At 40.4% G+C, this 23,920-nt stretch overlaps 1 protein-coding gene across 1 annotated transcript in view; it reads right to left on the minus strand.

The window, feature by feature from the left end:
* Window positions 1,275-23,920, minus strand: part of LEO1 (LEO1 homolog, Paf1/RNA polymerase II complex component) — a 32,708-nt gene continuing 10,062 nt past the window's right edge. The window contains exons 3-12 of the mRNA XM_005685765.3: window positions 22,484-22,588; window positions 19,838-19,932; window positions 18,685-18,830; window positions 17,867-17,951; window positions 13,984-14,078; window positions 13,299-13,433; window positions 11,964-12,099; window positions 10,583-10,769; window positions 7,757-7,854; window positions 1,275-1,518 (exon numbers count right to left, since the gene is read on the minus strand). Of these exons, the coding sequence (XP_005685822.1) occupies window positions 1,414-1,518; window positions 7,757-7,854; window positions 10,583-10,769; window positions 11,964-12,099; window positions 13,299-13,433; window positions 13,984-14,078; window positions 17,867-17,951; window positions 18,685-18,830; window positions 19,838-19,932; window positions 22,484-22,588 (1,187 nt within the window). The 3' untranslated portion in view covers window positions 1,275-1,413. The remainder of the gene's footprint in view (window positions 1,519-7,756; window positions 7,855-10,582; window positions 10,770-11,963; window positions 12,100-13,298; window positions 13,434-13,983; window positions 14,079-17,866; window positions 17,952-18,684; window positions 18,831-19,837; window positions 19,933-22,483; window positions 22,589-23,920) is intronic.

The following is a 23,920-nucleotide window of genomic DNA, read 5'->3' on the forward strand; positions in this document are numbered from 1 at the left end:
GGGACAGCCTCCCATGGATAGCCACCATTCCTGGGTTGTATTAACAGCCCTAGTCCATAATGGAAAGATGAGTCTGTGTAGAACGGCACCGTAGAAAACACAAATATGTGTCTTATAGATTTAAAATATATCTAACTGAGCCATTTCTACTATCAAGGGGAGTCAAATTTCCCTCCCTCTGAATATGGGCTCACATTAGTGATTCACTTCCAATGAACAGAATGTGGTGGATTCTGATGTGACTTTTAGTGCTAGCCATAAAAGGTACTCTCAAGAAAAGGTAAAACAGCTCTCTTGGGGTGCTCATTGTTGAAGCCTGTCACCATCTGTGAGAAAGCAGGGCCACGCCTAGGATACAACAAATGAGACACTCACTATAAGGGGTGCCAAAATCTCAGTGATCAAGATAAATAATATTGCAATACATTTTAAACCACAAAAAATCCCATTGAACAAAACATCAAAATTTTAAATAGAGATGATCCATGGAGTTCTGTACTTGTACAACTCCTGTCACTTGCCTTACCCTAATCCCAGACCTGCTAGATCATCTTTAGGTGAATTTTTGACACTTTCTCCATCATATTTTTGCATTAATTTTAATTTTTTAAAATGCTGTATCACAATATTATTTAACTTGATTACTGTAGTGGGCTGAATAGGGACCCTTCCAAATTCACATCCAACCAGAACCTCAGAATGTAATTTTATTTACCAATAGAATCTTTGCAGATGTAACTATTAAGATGAGTAGACACAGGACGAGGGGTGACCCTAAACCTACCAATGCGTGTCCTTAAAGGAGAGTGGGATCTGGCAATACAGAGCAGACACACAGCAAAACAATCCATGTGAAGATAGAGGTGAGATTAGAATTACGCTGCTACCAGCCAAGGAACACCGGAAGCCTCCAGAAGCTAAGGCAATGCAGGAGAGGAGTCTTGCCTAGAGCCTTTGGAGGGCACATGGCTCGGCTGACATCTTGATTTAGGACTTCAGGCTTCCGAACTATGAGAGGATACGTTTCTACGGTTTGAAGTCTCCCAGTTTGTGGTACTTTGTTATAGCAGCCCTAGCAGATGAATACAATTATGGAAGCTTTTTGTGCCAGTTTTTAAAAACTATGCACCCCAGAAGAATGCCTCACTTTTTTCACTAGGCCTTGGCCAGGTTCTTTGTAGGGCCTGGGAAGAATGCACTAAAAGCTAAGATTTAGTGTAAAGCATGAACAAAATCAACCTGCTTCGGAAGAAGTCCATTTCTTGAACGGAGACTTGCTTTTTAAAAATTTTTATTATAATTAAAATTAGTCAAAAGCAAATCAATTTCTTTTGATCAAAATAACTCATGTTTACATCATATTTATAAAACAAACTGTACAGTAAAATATATAAAGTTTTCACATTTTGTACTTCAATCATCATCATCTTCCTCTTCATCACTGATCACGTATTTCTTGTGCTTTTTATTCGCTTTATCGTCATCTTCTGCTTTTCTTTTTCCAGAAGGCTCACCCTCCTAAACAGATAAAAATCTTTAAAAGTTCATAGAGACTATTTCTAGAAAGGTTTATCAAAAGTAGCTCTGAGCTGAATAACCCTCGGAAAACCCAAAATAACATAACTGTTGTAATGAGAATGTTTACCAGCTGTAAAACCAGTGGTTTAGGTCATGGCAGTTTCCAAATCTACAAGTACTAGAGGTGTTCAAAATGACTCCAGAGTAATTACAAAACTAATCCTAAAACCCAGCTTCAGGACCACAAGGGTGAACTGATAAGCAGCTGTGACCCAGTCTCACAGAGGGAAGAAGCTGCTGTACATGGAGAAGGGCTGCAGGAAAGTGGAAACGGGCTTTGCCCTGGGAAAGGTCAGCACTCTCCCAAAGAGGTTAGCCTCTTAACCACTGTCCTGCTGAATATTTTACTTAAACTCTTTTTTTTCACTTCCTCAGACTTCACTTCATTATGTTAAAAAAAATTTTAAGCCTGTCAATTTTAAAAAATAACTTCTTGTTTTGGATGTACTAAAACTCATAAAGATTTTTTAAAACAATATTTGAGGGAGTTCCCTGGTGGTCCTGTTTAGGAGTCCTCCTGGCAATGCAGGGAACGTGGGTTCGGTCCCTGGTCTGGGAACTGAGATCCCACATACCGCAGAGCAACTAAACCAGCTTGCCACAACCAGCGAGCCCATGTGCTGCAATGAACGATCCCACATGATGCAACGAAAACCTGACGCGCCAAGTATGTGGTTTTTGTTTTTTAATTTTTAAACAACTTTGAAGAAATTAAAGGCCTTCACAGACAAGTTTCCAAAACTTAAAATCATGCTGCACAGTGTTCTAACAGAAACAAAAAAACTCACGAAGTTAAAACAATTTTTACAGATAGAATTCAAACAGATCAACACTGAATAATATAAAATATTGATTAAAATGAAATGATACTAAATATGACACTCCAGAACTACCTCAATGAAACTCTTCGCCAAAAAGAAGACAGGGTGAACAGTTTAAGGCTGAAGCTGGGCAAGGCCAGGCCTCTTACTACCCTGTCCAAAGGACTGCTTCTGGACGTAGCATCCAAGCAGGCACGGCCACTTTTTCTGATGGTCCCTATGCCTGGCCTCTGAGGAGCAAGATCGTACCTCACACTTGTTTCCTGCCTTATTATCCCAAATGCATCCCCACAGATCCGAAGTCATAGAATTCAAACAGGACAGTTATGAATCCACAGGAAGAGATCCAGAGGTCCCCCTGCACTTACTTCCCAGCAGGTGGCAGTAAAGTTACCCCAACAGCAAGCCTGGAAGATGGATTCTGCCCCCAGGCTCTGACTAGCCTCCTATCTACTTCCCAGCCCTGGGCAAACCCAGATACTTCTCTCCCAAGCCCACATAGGCAAAAGCAAGAAGGACACTGACTACTACCACTATTTTTCATTTATTTTCAGCTGATGAATCTTATCTTAAACACTTTACACGCAAGCCTGTTTGTGGCAACCTTGCCCAAGTAAATTTCAGTGTGCATGGTCTCCTCAGCTCTAAAATTTTTTAATGGGTTTTGGTGAATAAGGAACAGCTTTCTAAAAGGTGGGAGCAACTGTCCTGAAGGGTCCTAGATAATGCCCAGCAGCTAGGAGGGCAGGAGCCAGGTCAACCTCTCCCAAAGAGGTCTAACCAGCACCAGTTCTAATCCTCTGTCTGGGCTAAGACGCTCCAGACTTCAGCTCTGAAAACCCTTCCAGGACTGGCTGCCCTGGCAGCCACAGAGCAGCACAGTGAAGCCCAGCAAAGGCATGCAGGCCTGCTACTCTCAGGATTTAGGAAGTTAGTGGCACCCTTCAGATCTCCTTTTCAGAAATTAGGAGTGTGGGATTCTGCCTCCAACTTAGCTGGAATAAACCCCTGTGCCACGTAAATACAACACATGACAAAAATATATTAGATGAACACAAAGCTTCCTAATATAATCATGAATTAGTTCCTGCATGCTTCAGTCATGTCCAGCTCTCTGCAACCCTATGGACTGTAGCCTGCCAGGCTCCTCTGTCCATGGGATTCTCCACGCAAGAATACCAGAGTAGGTTGCCGTGCCCTCCTCCAGAGGATCTTCCCGACCCAAGGATCGAACCCAAGCCTCTTATGTCTCCTGAACTGGCAGGTGGGTTCTTTACCACTAGCATCACCTGGGAAGCCTCATAGTCATGAATGCAGGTCCCTAAAGACAAAGGAACAGGCAACCCACAATTATACAGGAACTGTCTTCTAACAATTTATTTTTCAGGTTGATTGTAAAACTCACATTATAAATAGCTCTCAGAGTTTACATAACCCAAAATATACCTAAGAATATATACCAATTAGGGTATCTTATAGTACAAGAAACCAACACCTAGAGAGCCAAGGCTTCCAGGGAAACATACTCTGAACCTTGGCCTTGGGAAAGCCTCACCCTGGAGGGGCAGCTGGAGCTACAGCTGTTCCAAGTTGCTGATGGTTCCATAAAAACAGGGGCTTCTAACAGAAAAGGCAAAGCTGCCAAGGAGGGAATGCAGGTTCTATGAGGCAGAGCTGGGGGAGGAGAGAGACACAGAGAGGAAGCAGACCACCAGCACCACATTCTGGGCAGTCTCAGCAGGTCGCCTCTTTTACTCAAGAAAGCTGCGGCCTGGACATGCCACCCTTTCTCCCCATTGTCTGCATGCTCCTTTCCACGGGATCTTTCCCTTTTCCACAGTTTCTTCTACTACTACCAACCTTTCACTTTGGGAGTAATTTAGGTTTTCTAAGATTTTCTCTGCTTACAAAAGTAAGGGAGGATAAAAAGCTCTGTTTTTTCTTTTCTGTAACTTAGTCCCTCCTCGGGAAGGGAAATGAGCATTCACTGTGATACCTACGCTCACATCTTTTATTAACTAGAATACAACTTTATAAGGCAGAAAGCATAAGTCCCATAGAACAGGTGAAGAAACAGACTTGGAAATGTGAGATGCCTTGCTCAAGCCAATGTAAGAGGTAGAGGGCAGCCCCAAGATTCAGCAATCCAGAGCCCTGTCCTCCCCCATATCAAGGAATGCTCTCGAGACAATGGTCATTTTCCGGTGCGGGGACGTAAGGTTTGAAAACTGGCTTAATCTCAGAGGAATACCTAGATTCATGGCGTGTGGGTGGGGTTTAGTGTGCAAATAAGGAGAGAGGCCTAGAGCAGGTTCCCCTCCCGCCCCCCCCCACCCCGCCCCCACCCTGCTCGCCCACTGTAACCCATTCCAGGACTTGAACTGGGGTAGTGAGGAGGTTGGGAGGTCCAGGCAGAAGCGAAGTCTCTGTTGTCAGGAAAGGGGAAGGGGAAGGGGGACTAGGGGGGAGGTGGTTGGCGACAGGAAGAGTTAACAGCAAGCATTCGGGTGAGGGAGGTAGAGGGCAGGCGGCTCCTGTAGCAGACAGCTAGGAGGCATTCGCAAGAGAAATTTTTAAGTCACACAGTTACAGGTTTGTAATTGCCCAGCCTCGAAGAAGGCTATCTGATGGATCACAGCTAGAAACTTCATTTCTGAGAATTCTAGGAATAAACAGAAGTCCCATGACACTTTTCAATTTTCACTCAGTTTCTGCTTGCCAATAAATAAAACAGCATCTGCTTAGATAACGATTGCTGTTTGCCAATAGTTTAACACACTGTAAATGCATCATTAAGACATCTATCTAATTTAAAAGAAATATGTTGCAGAATAATTGAACAATTTTGTCTATTTATCTTCCATAGCATACCACTTCCAAGGAAGATTGGGAAATACTAAATATTGTGATTAACAAACAATAACACAAGGACAAAATTCCATTTCACATGAGAAAAGAGCTCATGCAAGTTCAGTTCATAGAAGGCCAAAATGATCAAAGTACGTTAAAATCATGAATAACAGGAACACAACAATGTTTCCACAATATGGCAGAACAGTCCTTTGAATAACCCTCTCACTGAAAATAACAATGAGGAAAAACTATAAACAAACCCAAGTGATGGCAAGAAAATAAAGTATACTCACAAGCCAAAAATTAAGCAAAACCAAGAACCCACAGAGACAAGCAGAGCACTAAAGCAGGCTTTCTCCTTGAAGACAGTTACCAAACTGCATGAACTACAAGCTTTGCTTCTATGCCTTGCAGGGTGCTGAGGACAGGACACAAAGGCCAAGTGCAGCAGGTTAACAACAGACCCCGGAGGACTGGATCTTTACTGTTCAGGTGAACTAGCGATAAGCCCAGGCCCCTTTCTCTGAGGCAGGGGTCAGCAAATCATTCTGGTAAAGGGCCTGAGGCCAAATGTCTTGGGCTTTACAAGACATATGGTTTCTGTTGCAACTAGTCAACTCTATCACCACAGAAGGAACACATCCAGAGACAATACATAAATGATTAACTATGGGTAGATTCTGAAAAAAGTTTATTTGAAAAAAAAACAGGTGGCAGTCTAGATTAGTCAGCGGGATATAGTTTGCCAACCCGTTTCAAATGCCTGCAAGGGTAATTTCCAATCTCTAACATTTGAACTAATTAAGAGGGGATTAAGAAAAAATTTAAACATTTCTAGGAAAGTTCATAACAAGTCAGAACCCATACTTCCAATAAAGCTAAAATGATCTGTTCCAAGAATATAATTTAAAGTAGTCCCAAGGTACCCAGCAGAAGCAAATATATATCATCTTCAGAGGAATCCATCAATCTAGGCTATAAAAATGTCCACTGATCTGAGTAAATCAATCATTTAATCACAGAACACATGGAGAAATAAGTCATCATGAAACAGCTATCAGAAATAATCAGAAGTAAAACCACATATGTAAAGGCTTCAGAATTATCAGATATAAAAGACCGTACCAGTAGGTTTAAAATACTTAAAGACATAAAGGAGAAACTGAAAAATATGAATTAGGAGTAGGATTTTTTTTAAATGACCAATTTGAAAAACTAAACCTCTAGAGATTAAAAAACTGAAACGATTAAAAATTGAGTAAAAGAGATCAACAATGTATTAGACAGCTAAAGAAACAATGAACTAGAAGAAGCTGTCCACGAATGCAAAGCTAAACAGACATGGAAAATATGAAGGGCAGCTTGAGAGTCATGGGGGATAAAGTGAGGAGTAACATGCACCTAATCAGAGTTTCATGAACAAAGGAAAAAGAATGGTGGGAAGTAATATCTGAAGAATTAATGGCTGAGAAATTTTCAGAACTCATGAAAGATATCAATCTATAAATTCAGAAAGTCTAACAGATCCCAATCAGAGAAATTAAAAGAAATTCAAAGTAGGATACCGCAGAACAGTTCAAGAACACCAAAAATAACAATAATTATAAAGACTTAAATATAAGTAAGTCCTGGGTATGTAATGCACAGCACAGTGACTGCAGTTAATAATACTCTATTGTACAACTTAAAGTTGCTAAGACCATGGATTTTAAAAGTTCTCATCACAAGAAAAAAATATAGGTAACTATTGTGGTGATGGATGTTAACTAGACTTACTGTGGTAATCCCTTTGCAATATATACATGTATCAATCAAATCATTATGTTATACACCTGAATATAATGTTATATAAAGTTACATGTCATATCATGTATCAAGGTACATATATCTTGAAAAAAAAAGACTTAAAAATCTCAGTATCTGAACTCTCATAATTTGAAAAGGATAGTTAAAAATATAAGTTAAAATTCCTTTGAAATTTTATTATTTCAGTAACACATGGAAATTTTTTATTGAATTACTCAATACTATTTCAAATACTACTTCATCTACATAAAAAGAAAACAGATTTTTCTACCATAAGAATTATTTCTGTAATTTTAAAAACATATTGAAAAATTTTTAAAAAGAGCAAAAGAAAGAAGAGAGACACACACTGTCTACCCACACTAAACAATTTCTGTAACAGTTCTCCAGGAAAGCCAGGCTATCTCAGGGCATGTCTTCTCCCAGGCCTCCCCATCCACCTGGCATGCCCGTCCTGACTGGTATGCCCTGGGCTAGCACTCTTCCTTCAGCACACCAAGAAGAGGCCTCTTTCTCTAAGCAGAGGTATTAGACGCTCTTCTGGGCCACTCCCAGCCCGTTTCTGGATTTATCTCACTGAGCTTCAGTGAAGTGTGTAGACATATGTCTGTGCTCCTAGGCTCTGTGCTCCTCCTCATTCCAGGCATTAACATGTGGGTACAGGGTAAACCTCTACAATTGAATAACTTTGGTTTTACCTCATCACTGGTGAGTTTCTTCGCTTTGAGTAACCTTTGAGCCTTATCTTCTTCTGATCCCTCATCACTGTCTGACGAATAGATTCTAGCTCGTTCCTCTGAAAGCAGAGAGTAAGATTTGTGAGTGACTTTCAAAGATAATCCACTCCTGGATCTGTCTTCTGATGTATATCTTCAGTTCCTTCTGTATACTGTTTACAGAGAAGCAAATAACTAAAACCTTTTAAAATTTCAGATTTCCCTGGTGGTACAGTGGATAAGAGTCCACCTGCCGATGTAGGGGATACAGATCCAATCCCTGGTCCAGGAGAAATTCCACTTGCCACAACTAAGCCCATGCGCCGTAAGTACTGAAGCCTGTGCTTCTAGAGCCCATGCTCCACAGCAAGAGAAGCCGCCGCAGTGTGTCTGCGCACCACGACAGAGCAGCCCCTGCTGGCTGCAACTAGAGAAAGCCTGCGTGTGACAGTGAAGATCCAGCGCAGCCAAAAATTAAAAAACAAACACTTTTAAAATTTACAGATAAATGCAAATTGAGATCTGTTCAAACAAAGTACTTGTCCTCTCAAATACAAAACTAAGTTTTAAAAATTTTTTTTAAGGTTTGTGTACAAGATGATTAAAGAGACAGACATCACTATTCTTCCAAAATAGCCTTAGTCATTGTTTCATAGAGGTAACAGTTAACTGAAGCTTTGGAAATAAAACAGGAGGTGGTTTCCAGGGCCTATAAGACCACCTATTGCCAGGCAGCCATTTCAAAGGGAGATGGAGACGAATAAGTCTGTGCTGATGCCCAAGCTCAAGTGAAGCATGGGTGAAATAAGAACAGTTGGTATTAGACCAACCTGCTCACTTCATAGCCCTAAAGCCCTCCCTTTCTCCTTACTCCCTGCCTACCTGACTACTGGACAGAACTGACTGTTAATAAACTTGCCTGTTGGGACTGTAATCACTGGGGAACTGAATATTATATAACTCTCTCCTAAAGACATCCTCAATTTTTTGTTTTTATTTCATTTATATGGCATGTATTTCTACAATTAATCTTTTCTGTGGGAAATTAGCACTAATGAAAAAATAAAAGGTCTTATACTGTAGTCCCAAAATAAATAATAGGCAGGTAAGAAGGGTGTAAAAAGTCCACTAGAACAAATGCAGTTGCTGTTTAAAAAAAAAAGGAGAAAGGCATCTCATGGGATGGTCAGAAAAAGAGAAATTTGGGTGTTCTTAAAATTTATCATTCTAACAGAGCAAAACCATTAACATGGTGACCCGAGGTTTTGTACAGTGATTCCCAAAGCTCTATTAAAGCTCATCTGGAGAAGATTAGATCCTCATTTTACTGAAAGGGAATGTGGTATATTCAGATGTGGAGTCACTCCTGAAGCTGATGAGTGCTAAGTACAACGATGATAGTTTTGTGCGACGTTTATTTAGTACTTGTTATATGCCAGGCCCTGGATACAGTATTTAATATGCAGTATGTCAATCAATTTTCAAAACAACCTCATGGTATAAACACTTACTAATAAGCAGCTCTTCTCTTGATAAGGTAACAGAAAAAAGAGGTACCGTAACTTCCCAAAAGTCATCCAGCTAAAAAGTGGCAGGGCTAAGATCAGAGCAGGCAGAATCAGGGTGTCCAGCCTGGCCTTCCACCTTTTGGGTTCAGTTTACTTTTCAGCACAACATCTCACTTGCTGGCTGCGGGGAAACTGCTGGAGGCAGTACTGTGGCCGAGACAGATGCCTCAGAAGTCAGGCCGCCTGAGTCTCGAAGTCTTTGTGTACCAGCTATGTCTTTGCACAAGCCACTCAACCTCTCAAAGTCTCAGTTTCCTCAATAAGGGTGAGACAAAAATGGGCCCTGAGGCATTATACTAAGTGAAATAAGTCACAGAGGGAAAGACAACCACCGTATGATCTTACTTATGGGGATGTGAAAAAAAAAGGAAAACAAAGAACCAAGCTCATAGGTACAGAAGCCAGATTAGCGGCTGCCTGAGGTGTGGTGTGGAGGGTGGAGGCAAAGGGAGTCAAATGGTACAAATGCCAGTTATAAGATAAATAAATCCTGGAGATATAAAGTACAGCATGGTGACTAAAGTTAATAATAATGCACTGCATATTTTAAAGTTGCTGAGAGCAGATATTAAAAGTTCCCATCACAAGAAAAAGAATTCTACAACTGTCTTTGGTGGCAGAAGTTATTAACTAGACTTATTATAGTGATCATTTCACAATACATACAAATACCGAATCATTAGACTGTAACCCTGAAACTAATGCAATTAGTTTAGTATTCAATTAAAAAAATTTTTTAAAAGAACAAGACAATAATAGTAACTGGGTCATAACATTGTTATAAGGACCAAACAGGATCCATGTTTGAGTGTCTGCCTGGAACTCAGTATGTGCTGAATGACCATTATAAATTACTGGTACTTGTGAAAGAAAAGAATACACAATGGAGAAGTTTGAAAGAAAACACATGTATTCTCTGAAAAACTGACCTTCCTGATTTCTAATCAGTAATTTTAAAAGTTGAGAAAAGTTCCAAGATACACAGTTGGCAGACTTTCAAACCAGGGAGCAGAAGCTCAAGAGACGAGTCAAAAGTTAAAGTACAAGCAGCTTCTACTCTTTTAGGCTGACCCAAAAGAATTTCACAATGACTAGCTCTTGAGACCTTGAAACACCTCACTCATTAACACTGATTCCTTAAAAATAAAATGCCCAATGACTCGGCATTCACAGTATACTGAATGCAAAGATGAATTCCACGACCCTGAAATGACGAAATTTCATTTCTGCTCAAACTCACCTCGAATGCCCCCTTTGTATCGGTTTTTAATGGCAGCCAAGCTGATGGACTCCTCGCCTTCCTCCTCCTCATCGTATCGATCAGGTTCTAGGTAACTGGCACTCAGTCCTCGCTGGTGCTGTTTCTCTCTCATTCGGCGCTGCTGAGACTCCCTACGAATAGAAGCCCTCAAGCGTTCTTCTTCTTTCTGTAAAGAAGCAAATTAGTGAACTTTAAAAAAGATGAACTCACTTAATACCCACTTGAAACTACTTCACTCTAAAGAACATGAAAATGCCTTGCCCGGGATAACACCAGTTCCTATGTCCTCAGGGTGAGTTCTCTCCATTTCTCACCTGTTACCACATACGGTCATCATCGTGTTCAGTTCTAAGGCGTGAAGACACCACAGGGTGGACAGGCAGGAGGCTCCCTCACACCAACCTCCCCATCACAACTGGCACGGGCACGGCCTTGGGAGCTGCAGCGTCCCCTCTGCTGCCAGGAACAGTCCAGAGGGCACGACCAGCCTGAGGAGCCTCGTCCATGCCCAGCGGATGCCTGAGGGAGGCAGGTTCTCTTCACCCTGAGACACACCTGACTTGCCCAGGCGCCACCAGATTACCATGGCAGCCAGATATTCCTGCCTGGGGCCGTCAACCCAGGGCACTCCCCACAGCTAACAGCAGGATGAGGGGCTGCTGGTGGAGAGGGACTCTGAGCCCCAAAATAGACTCTTCATTCTCTTCTATCTGCCTGGCTTCCGCACCTTGGGGTTCACCAGGCAGGGCCAGGCTATGAGAGGTCAGGGATGTTCTGACATTCTCTTGATTCCTTGTTTAATTGCTTTATTACTGCATATAACTCTAATCGTGTAAAAATCACTGTCAACAGAACAGGGATTAAAAACAATATAGCGGATTCCTTGTGCATTTCCACAGAAGTTGGGGAAGTGAAGAGGGCCTGGGAATCTCTCAAGGTGGTCCTGGAGTCTGCAGGTCCTTCAGCCCCACTACCTTCAGTGGAAAACGGAGGAAACTTCTGGTCTTTTTATATTCAATCTAGACTAATTCTTGAGCATTTCCACTGATTTTTGACATGGATGCCAAATCAGCCACGGATGACTTAATTTAATCATCCTTGAAATTATCTGTGCAGGTTCAGATTCTTTTAGTCAACAGGTTGCTCTCAGGACTTGCTGGGAGAGAAACCAAGCCAGGGTCTGTTTTAGGACCCTCACCACATCACACTTATTTGCCAAATGTTTAGGAAATGGAAACCAGCTCCCTGTTCATTCCAGCTGGAAGGAGGAAAGGAGGGTCAATAAGAGATGATGAACAATATTTTGGGAAATGCTTTTCTTAATATATCAACATTCTAGGATAAAGTTCAGCCAACATACCTTGATCATCTCTGTGCGCTGGCACTCAGGATCACGACCAGCCATTGGTAAGATTCTAATCTTCTGTGTCTTTGAACATCTATCTGCAAGTGACAGTGTCATCTTTCTATGTGTGGCACTGTCTGTAGAGTGAGGTCTGCAGGAAATAAACAAAAATACCTCACTATTTAGCAAATACATTAGTGAGCCAGCCATACCAACATCAGAGGAGGCCAGTGAGCATTTCCCATTCTCAAGAAAAAATAGGCAGAGACACAAAACAATATAGTAGATGGGGATTCTAACCTTTCCTCATTCTGCAGCTTACTAAACCATTCTTACCTCCACAAGTGAAGTAAAATATGGAAAGCTTGAGTAAAATAGGCTTGCACAGCATGATCACCCTCTAAAAGCAGTAAATTGATGGGCTCATGCAGCATTCATTAAAAAATAAAAATTAAAAGAGAAAGAAAGAAAACAAAAAGAAAAAACAAACAAAAACCAAGAAGCATTCACTGAATACTGAGTACGAAGCACTGTACTCTTGTGTTTTATTTATTACACGGCTTCACTGTCATAGCTCCTCTATGAGATAATCATTACATTTTATAGATTAGGAAACTGAGGCAAGGAAAAACTGAGAAAAGTTGCACAAGGTCATGCATGTGGAAGTGAGACTCAGATACAGATCTGTTTGATTCCAAAGCCTATAATCTTGACCATTACAATTTTGAAAATGTAATTCATAACCAAGAATACTGTGCCATCTCTAAAGGTAAGCATTACCCAAGGAGGATGATCTGCTTAGAATCAAGGAAAGAAGAACATGAACGTTTCACTGTACTGCCTGTCCTGTCTCGACAAGGGGAATGCGCCTGCCAGCTGACCCAAGTGTGCAGGGCTGCTTGAGGAGGTAATGGATGCAGGGGCCTAAGGAACAGATGACCTTGGCCTTCATACCCACCCACTCACTGCCTTTCCTCTGACCGCATGCTCACTAAGAACCTCTAACTATCAGTCTCACGGTAAATTTTACTAAAAAGGAAGATACAATGCCCAGTTAGTACTCTTAGGCCTCCTGGCAGCTATAGTAAGCTCTAGAATTAATACACTGTCATTCTGGTTTACATACCAGTCTCCTGGAGCGCTGGTTAGCATGACCTGGCTCCCTGTGAAGCAGCAGTTTTCAGAGCACTTGACAAAAGAGCCTTTGAACCTTCAGAGCTGAGAACCAGATCTTGTCTTTGGGGAACTATACCATGAGGTTATGCCAATCAGGAGTCAGGCACTTTGAACAACCCCTGTATTTCACTGCTTTTACTGTTTAACAAATAGTACGTTGATGAGAGTAATTACCTGAATGTGAGTTTGGTTTTAAAGACGGCTTGTCCCTGTAGACCGGTACCTTGTCTTATAAAAAGGTGGTTGTGATCGCCCTGCAGTGGAGCCTTGTAAACATCAAACACCTCATTGCCTAAGTGCAGGGACATGCTGAAAAGAAGGAACACTTCACATGTTAGTCAGAAAGCTTACACTCTCTCATTTTACTTCACTTCGAATGTGATTCAATGGCTGTTTTCTCTCCTAACACAGAATTCAGAAGCAAGAGAAGAATAAAAAGGCATGATGTGAAAAAAGACTTACATAGCAGTACAGAATGCTGTGTGTTTATGTTTAGGAAGCAAAACATGTTGTGACATTCACTCAGCCCCTACCACCTTCCCAGTGAAGGCCAGCTTTACTAAAGTGTCAACTTCTAGGGAGTAGTACGCAATGGGCAGGGGAGCTGGTCTAATTTTCCTGACTATGGTGATATAGCCAGAGGATGATCACATTTCCAGCCTACTTTTAACAAGTCTCCCACCAGCCTGTATGACCCTCAACTGCTTACTTATTTCTGAGGTTTTCTATACAATGCCAGAGGCTAAATAACAGAAATCCTTTAAAAAGAGGTATACCCCAAATAAGGCCTTATTCCAAAACATCATCCTTCCCAGCCACATTCTGTATGTTTCCACACTCTTCAGGCATCTGTGCTCACCTCCCATCGGACCACTTGACTATTCGAGCATTGCTTTCTTTAATTTCATTTCCTTCTTCATCCCGGCGTATCCTCCACCTTATGGTATTTTCTACCTGTTTTAAAAACACAAGCGCCTTAGAACACTGTCATTTTTGCATCTGCTCGCCACAAGAGATACATAATCACAGAATAAGCATGGACAGATAGTGACAGAAAAGAGGACATTGAAACCTTGTTTTAATCACCTAGAGACATTAGATAAAATAACAACAGGAAGGAAAATATGCCTATGTGAATTTCTACTCCCAGTGCTGGAACTACAGAGAGCTCAGTGCCAGACCATCTGAGCAGGTGCTAAATCTGTAGTAACCTCCAGAAGTTATAAGACACAGGAAGAGCTGGCAGGACAAGAAATAAGGTTTGAAGCCATATGAAATAGCAATTTAGGACTGAGACTATATAAAGCAGAACTAAAAACCCAATAAATGTGGGACTAAAAAACTCTGCCTACTGGCTTAGAAAGATAAGGAAACCCCCACATATAGGTAAGGAAAAAACAGCACCTTATGAAAATAAAAACCCCAAGTTTGAGCAGGTTTAGAGTCTAACTTGATGGGGAGGGGGAATACCAGGCAGATTTGCAAAATATTCAAAGTCTTCCTAAAATGAAAACCACTGTTACTGAAATTAGAAATTCAATGGGACTTCCAGGAAACTACAGCACATTAAATGCATGTAGTTTATCCATGCCACATCCTGGAAACGCACTAGAACGACACTGAAGACCTGAAAAAGGGTACACTCACGAGGAGAAAGAGCATGTGAACCAAGATGGCATCAAAGAAAAGCCAGCATTTTGAAAACCAACAGACGGAAGCCCAAGCATCCCCCTGCCTCTGCCCCTACCATCTACCTAACAGCAGCCACTCCCACTCCCAGCAAGATTTTCTGGATCTCCTCTGTTAACTAACTGCCTTTACAACTGTGTCCTAATGATTTCTTTCCAGTTTCCCCCTGTCCTTCTTTATTCCTCACTAAATAAACAACTATGAGGCTGCCTGATTAAGAATGCAATATATCAGTTGGTAAAGAATCCACCTGCAATGCAGGAGGTCCCAGTTCAACTCCTGGGTGGGCAAGATCCACTGGAGTAGGGATAGGCTACCCACTCCAGTATTCTTGGGCTTCCCTTGTGGCTCAGCTGGTAAAGAATCCACCTGCAATGCAGGAGACCTGGGTTCGATCCCTGAGTTGGGAAGATCCCCTGGAGAAGGGGAAGGCTACCCCAGGATTCTGGCCTAGAGAATTCCATAGACTATATAATTCATGGGGTCACAGAGAGTCGGACATGACTGAGCGACTTTCACTTTCAAAATTAAATATGATGTCATATCTGAGATTTGTTTCCAAACAGTCTGGGTAAGATAGGGTGAGGAATACAGATGAAATAAGATGTCCAACCTGACAACCACTGAAGTGAATGATGGGTACGTGAGAGTTTACTTTACTGTTCTTGCTATTTGTTTATGTTTGAAATTTTTCTTAATAAAAGAAGGTAAACAAAATGATCTCTCATTATCCCTGCCTTCCCCCTCAAATAAAATAGGTTTGTTGTTGTTGTTGTTCCGTGGCTAAGTTGTGTCTGACTCTTTGCAGCCCCATGGACTGTAGTACACCAAGCTCCTCTGTTCATGGGGCTCTCTAGGCAAGAACACTGGAGTGGGTTGCCATTTCCTTCTCCAGGCGATCTTCCCAAACCAGGGATCGAACCCAGGTCTCCTGCACTAGCAGGCAGGCTCTTTACCACTGAGCCACCAGAGAAGCCCTATAAAACAGGTGGAGTGAGTGAGTGAAAAGTGGCTCAGCCGTGTCTGACTCTTTGCGACCCCATGGAATTCTCCAGGCCAGAGTACTGGAGTGGGTAGCCATTTCCTTCTCCAGGGGATCTTCCCAAACCAGGGATCAAACCCAGGTCTCCTGCACTAGCAGGCAGGCTCTTTACCACTGAGCCACCAGAGAAGCCCTATAAAACAGGTGGAGTTAAGCCATTCCCCTCTCCAGGGGATCTTCCCAACCTAGGGATCAAACAGAGGCCTCCCACATTGCAGGCAGGCTTTTTACCAGCTGAGCCACAAGGGAAGCATAAACAGGTTAGCCACATACAAACATGAAAACACACGGGCCATTATTAACTGTGAAGCCACTTTGAAAACACTTCCTATTATATAAGGTGATTCAAATAATAATGATGCTATGATAGAATACTCTGCTAGGTCTTACCCTATTGGGATGAAAGACACATTAAAGTACTTCTAAAGACACAGAATCTCAAGAGAGGTACATAAACTGTACCAGGTTCTTTGTTCATTAAAGAATTAATCACACCATCAACTGACTCTTTAAGAATGGTAGGCCTTGTCTCAAAAGCATCATTCAAAAAAGCCAAGGATCCAAGGTTACTTTCCATCACCCATCAAAGTTTTAAAAAACAATAGTCTGCTATACACTGACATTTTGTAGTCTACACACCAAGGTTTCAGAATAAAAAATTTATTTCTAGACATTAATGCTGATTAATTAGAGTCTGGTATTACATGATCTTAAAATATAGATACATTGACACTTGTCCATGTACCATGATAGAAGATAAGGGGAAAATGTAAAAATCAGTAAAAAGTAAGTAAATAAGGAACTATCACATTAATTTATATAAATGATGAGAAATAAAAGTAACAGAGTACCTCCAGAGGTACTAAAACAGTCATGAAAAATTAACAGTGCTAACCTTAAATCAATAGATATACACATGTTCCAAGGGAAACATTAAGAGCTAATCTAACATGGAGACAAAGGAGGGGAAGTAAGAAAAAGAGCAAAAAAAAAAAAAGCCTAAGTACTATATATTAATGGTGTGACCTTGACCAAGTTAACGGTGCCTGTTTATCTCCATTTTCTCATCTGATTTACATTTCCATTAAGTGGGAGGAGTAATGAAATTTCACTGAAAAGCTTTGGAAGCTCATGCATTTTAGAGAAACCATCTTATATCAAGGTTCTTTAGGTACTTATGGATCCATTAAACTTGAAAAGATGGAATTATTCTAAAAGTTCAGCCCCTGAATTCTAAGAAGGCTAGACTCTCACTTCTTAATATTTTAATACCATGTACAATATCTACTGGGAAAAAAAAGTATTTACAGGAAATCTTCAGATTTAAGAATTTAAAATGCATAGCACCAGTTTCAGTATCATGAGTTCAACTGTTTCTTGTTACTGTGCTACAACTCAGCTCTAAACCATCTACTTAAACCTACATCCTCCTTGATTAAAGGAAGATTAGAGGCCCTCCTTGGACAGAGTAACCAGACAGTACAAGATCTCAAAGAGAAGCATTAATAGGAATTTAGCACAATAAAAATCTCTCCTAATAGTGAACATGAACAATTGGAAAAATACAAAGACAGCCATGTGGTGAAGTGTTAGGTACCAGTAATAAAATCTTCTTTTGTATATGATTTGTTCATCCATAGATCAAAGAGCCTGAAGATAATTTCCCCTTGCAGGAAGTTGCTAGAACTTAACCCACAACAAATATGGAGGGAGCTGTTCTAAACATAAACCACAGTACAACTTATTCTGAATAAAGCAGCTAATAATTTTTTAAAGCACCAAAAGATGTAATATAGCAAAAAAAAAAGAAAAAGTGATAAAAAAGTGAAGCCTTTACAGAGAAAAAGCTATGCTATTTTCTTTCTAAAAACTATTCTGCAAAGATAGACGATTCATTTGTTGATGACACAGGAAACAGAAGATCATTTTCAAGAGCTTAAGTCTCAAGTTAGTATCCCCAGGTTTTACTTTATAAAAGAAAAAAAGAAAAGGGTAAAGCACAGAATGGTACCTTTAATTTTAACCTGGTTCGGCCTTCTTCATCCAGCATTTCTTCATCTTCAAATTCATCTTCATAATACTGAGGATCAAATGGTCTACAAATTGTTTTTAAAATAAACTATTAGTCATATTTTGTAAGAAATATTCCTGCTATATAAAGCAACTTTAAAAAATCATAAAGCAACTTTAAAAAATCATAAGAGTCAAATATCTTCATGTTCAGCTATTAGGATGTCTCCAAATTACTGCACCTTCTTGAAATTTGGTATTAATACATACTGCTTGAAATAAAGAGCAAGCAAGGCGAAATATTCAAGTACTCTTAATTCTTATGTAAGTCTCTGATCAAGTAGGCCACGTATACCCTAGCTTTCCACATTTTGCTTAGGAAAAAATTTTTAAATAGCACAAAGAGCTTGCATGTCACTTAGTGAATGATATCCATCAGTGCTGTTTAACAGTCCAAACCATTAGTTTTTCTAGATCCACAATGGCTGCTATAGAAGACATCTGCAGTTTTCTAGCAAACTTCACTACTCTCAATTTCAGTTTTTTCAGGGCTTCATTAGTCAGAAACACCCAAGACTAGTGATATCTGTTAATTCATAAGAAAGTAACAGACTGCTAAAAACAATTACAATCATTATAAATCTCCTTTATCAATAGTCCATACTTTTTCTATAAAAGGATATATTTGGTTTTTATTTTTTCAGAGATATATAACCAGTTTTCCATTTTGTGACTAGTCAATTCATACAAAGTAAAAAAAATATCAACATTCTATATATTCCTATCCAACATTAAAAAACTATCAATTGATCCTCTTACCTGGGTTCTACGCTGAGAAAGTTGGGCAGCTTAACAAAATATAAGTCATTTCCTAAATCAGTGTTTACTTTGGGTATTTCTACTTCTATTCTGGTCTCAGGAATTGGCTCCTCCTCCTGTTGATCTTGAGGCAATCCATTTTCATCCTAGTAAAAGTGTCACAGAATTTTAGAGCTTGATGGGACTTTAGAGATGGTCCAGCTCCATTTCCACACTTTAATCGTTTAGGCAGATAAGAAGCATAATGAGACATGACTTCAGGGCTATTATCCATCCCTACCAACCAACTCCCCAAAACCCTCATGGAAAAACAAGATCGGTTTAGAAGCATCAAAGTAAGAAAACATCTCTTTTATGATAAATCTATCTTCCACATACTCACCAACAGAAATGTGAAATTAACAGACACTTGAATATGAAGTCACTTTATCAATTAAAATTAGAGAAAATTATCAACAAAACACACTTGTTGACATGAACGAGAACACAACAACGTTCAAATAAACGTTATGCAATTCACAGGTCCATGCAGTCTAGTCTCTTAAGGTGTGGGCCCACCTCACCCTGGGCAGTTCTTTCTATCTTCTTTCCCTCAGTGACAACATCTTGCACAAACTACAGTACAATATCCCAACCAGGAGACTGACCTGACCCAGGCGGATAGAGGACATTCCCATTACCACAAGGATTCACGCTGCCCTTTTACAGCCGATATCCACTTCCCTCTTGCCCTCATTCCGCTGCTGTAATTTCCATTAATCTTGTCTCCATTTCTATAATTCTGTCATTTCAAGACTGTTATAGGAGTGGATTTATACAGTCTTAACCTTTTGGGACTGGCTGTTTCTCACTCAACATAATTCCCTGGAACCTTATCCAACTTGCTGCATATATCAGTAAATTTCATATATTAGTAAACTTTATCCAAGTTGCTGCATATATAAATCCTTTTTATTGCTGAGTAGTATTCCACAGAAGGACGTTTCAAAACAGTTCTTTCTAATCCTCCTTATAACCAGGAGTTCTCTACATAAATGAGGAAGTCACTTGTTCACTGTATTTCCATACTGCAATTCAATTACCAACTTCCTCTTCCTGGCATAAAAGAGACACTTAGTTCTCTCTTCCAGTTCTCATTGGTAATTTTACTTACAACAGGCTGTCCTGGAGTGGGTGGTTTATCTTCCCCATCACTCCCTGAAGATATATCATCTGCACCTCCAAAGAGATCCATGGTTCCACTATTATCTTCAATGCAAGAGGAAAAAGGCACAGTGTTTAATACCTGTAACAATGAGTCTTCAAAGCTATCACTTCAACATATTCCTAAAGTTCCTAGACCCGGCACCTGGAAACCACCCAAACACAACTCTGAGCCTGGCACTCAGAGATCTAACCAGAGTGTCTGTGCAGAGGGAAGAGGGCAAATCCAGTGAAGGGCAAAGTGTACAGGAGGCACCCCTTTCCTCCGTTACTTACCGTTTTCCCACTTTCCTTTATCCCTCAGGAGCCCAAATATCCTCCTACCGTCCAGATACTCAAATTTGGGGCTTAAGCACACCACACAGGCCTATTCTCCACATCATCCTTCAAGTTTTAAAATTACAGGTCATGTCTACCCAGGCTCCCTTCCTCTCAGGAAGAACTTCACCCAAGTACCAGCAAAACAATAACATCAACTATAACCTGTAATAAGCCAAAGTTGGGTAGTAAAGGAGATGACAGAAAGATAGGAGGGTGGTCAACAGGTAGACTGCTTGAAACTGAGATTATAGAAGAGTTACAGTTTTGGTAATGACATGGTCTAGGGTAAAATCATGACAGTGAGTCACTAAGACAAGGTAAAGGACAGACCGCAGAAAAAGAGAAGGAAACCTATTAAAATGGTCAAAATTCAGAACCCTGACAACATCAAATGCTGGCAAAAATGTGGCATAACAGGAACTCTCATTCACCGATTCAGGCAGGAATACAAAACGGCACACCCGCTTTGGAAGACAGTCTGGCAGTTTCTTACCAAACTAAACATATTCTTACCAGATGCCCCAGAAACTGTGCTCCTTGGTATTTACCCAAAGGATCTACACACTTATATCAACACAAAAACCTGCACACAAATGTCTACAGCTTTACTCATAATTGCCGAAATTTAGAAGCATCCAAGATGTCTTTCAGTTCATAAATGGATAAACTGATACATCCAGACCATGGAATACAAGAATACCTTGGAGATACCTCAGGTTTGGTGCCAGACTATGTTCATGTGCCCACCTGATTATTTTCTTCTTAGGTTTTATCACCCCTAACATGCTATATATTTCATTTACTTACTGTGTTATCATCAGTCTCTCTACCCTACCCTGACCCCAACAGAATGTGGGTTCTCCAGGGAGACGTCTTTGATTATTGCCACATTCCGAGTGCACAGAATAGTACTAGTACAAAGCAGATTCTCAATAAATGTGAACAAAATAAAGTAATTAATATATCTGATTCTCACAACACTATAAGGTGATAGCATCATCTCTCTCTTACAGATCAGAAACTGAAATTTAGTAAGTAATTAATTTGACCAAAATCATACAGTTGGAATGCAGAACCACAAAGATTCTAACTTGGGTTATCTGATTCCAAAGTCCATGTACATAACCAGGAATTATAGACCCAAAGATCTTTAAGTAAATCCCAGAGCTTGTTGTTCTGTCCAGCTGTCTCCTTTTCTCTCTAGGTGATCTGCTAAATATTTGCTTTAGTTATCCTGTTACTTGTGATAATTTATATAAGCTATTTAACATTAATGCCTAACTACCATTCAGCACAATAATGGCTGTGCAAATTAAATTATCAAAATTATGTTATTGTAACTTTTATACTAACATCTTTATTGTATAGTAATTTGCCATTTGAAATGTAGTCATACATAGAGATAAACAGGTAGATCTTGTGTGTGTGTATGTGTGAGTCGCTCAGTTGTATCTGATTCTTTGCGACCCCATGGACTGTAGCCATCCAGGCTTCTCTATCCATGGAATTCTCCAGGCAAGAATACTGGAGTGGATTGCCATTCCCTTCTCCAGAAGAACTTCCCAGTCCAGGGGTCGAACCCTGGTCTCCTGCATCACAGGCAGATTCTTTATCGTCTGCACTTCAGGGAACCCCCTCAAAGTCACTCAGTCATGTCTGACTCTTTGTGACCCCATGGACTGTAGCCACCAGGCTCTTCTGTCCACAGAATTCTCCAGGCTATTCTACTGGAGTGGGTTACCATTCCCTTCTCCAGGGGATCTTCCCAACCCAGGGATCAAACCAGGTCTCCCGCATTGCGGGCAGATTCTTTACCAGCTGAGCCACCAGGGAAGTCCGGGCAGATCTTCTATCCTTACAAAAAAACCTACCTTATCTAACACTGGGTTTTTATGAACTCTTCATCGAAAATAGCTTGAAGAAACAGCTTCTTCATCTAATATTAACCTATTAAAAACCTAAGAACAAGCTAACAAGCTGTCCTGGAACTGTCACTATTCAACCTGAAGAACAGGCAATGCCACTTCCTCCTCAACAGAGCCTCGGGCCCCTAACAGCAGACTCACTCAGACTACAAATGAAGCAGATTCTTCAACTACTTAAGTGTGAGCAGTTTCTCATATCTGTACAACTTCCCTGGGTACACTAAAGGTATCCACACTCTTTTCTGTGAGTCCTGTAGTCGGGGGTAAACGCCCAGGGTTGCAAATGTACCATAGTTAAACGCAGAGAGAGGAATGGAAATATAGATATATAAAGGAAGTAAGTAGAGTACCTTTTGGTACCTCAGTGTCACTCTCCGCTTCTGAATCAGATGCAATTGCATTCTTGCGTTTCATTCGTAAAACTTCATCCTCACTATCACTGCCTCTTGCAGATTCTGTAAGAGTAGAATCAGAAGTTCTGCATAATCATAGTCATACCATCACTTTGATTTTTTGTGTTTGAAAAGCAACACTGGAGATAAACAATCTATGGACCACCCATACAATGGAAAATTACTCAGTAATAACTAAGAATGAACTACCGATACAGGTAACGATTTGGATGAATCTCAAATGCATTACAGTAAGTGGAAGAAAAAAGGCGCCACTACTGTCTGATTTCATTTATAAGAGGACATTCTCAAAAAGACAAAACTGCAGTGACAGGACAGAGCAGGAGTTGTTAAGGGTCCCAGGTGGGGAAGTATCTGACTACAAAAGGGACAGTATGAGGGAGTTTTTTAGGGCTGAGAAAACCATTCTGTATCATGACTGTGGTGATGGTTACAAAAATCTATACATGCGTTAATGTTAAGAGAACTCTACATACACACACAAAAATCAACTTACTATGGTTAATTTTGAAATAAAATTTTAAAAGGAACATTGGTTTTTGTATGCAGAAAAACTTGGGAGAATGAGAAAAGCAGTTCTGAAACTTTAAATTTATATACCATTCAATACAGAGGACAAAAGAAGTAAATATACTGTAATGGAAGACACAAATGTATCATTTCGGGATGGTACAGCTGTTCACGTAATTTTAACCTCAAACCCAACCCCTGTAGGACTAGTTAAGCAGGATGACCAGCGACAAGACTCCTATTCTTAGTTTTATGTTAGTCTGCTAGTATTTGGGAAGTAGTGCATAAGTCTTAATGATTCTGGGTATTCCCAGTACAAGTAACTCTACCCAGAATTAGTTATTGAATACTTACCGTAGTCTTATAGTCTATATAGACCTATATCCATCTCTGGAAACTTTTTGACCTCCTCTCCTAAATAATGTTAAAATGCGGTCTTGAAAGCTATCCTGAGGTATGTATTCCAGGGGAAAAGACCTCCCACTCCCATACTGCAGCTCTCTAAGAAGACAGAACCAATATATAATTATAATCAATTACTTATAAAAATGAAGCAACCCAGATATTACTACAGGAACACTTCCAACTTAATCAAAGTGACTTTTATATAACACAAAGAAATCAGATGGTTAACTTTTAATATTCTATATGAACAACGCGTTAACTTCAAGAAAACAGTGTAAGTGGCTATTATGAAAAGGGATCCCAAAGCCAAAGTTCTGCTCTGTTTCCTGCCGTGTTCAGGGAATGAATGTTCTGATCCAAGCACATCTCCCCAGGATGGGGATGCATGTGCCAGGCTATCATAACTCACTGAGATCAGCCAGCCTGTGTTGTCATTCTGGATATTATGCCCCTCAGGCA

This window comes from Capra hircus, chromosome 10, assembly GCF_001704415.2.
Source record: "Capra hircus breed San Clemente chromosome 10, ASM170441v1, whole genome shotgun sequence".
Lineage (NCBI taxonomy): Eukaryota > Metazoa > Chordata > Mammalia > Artiodactyla > Bovidae > Capra > Capra hircus.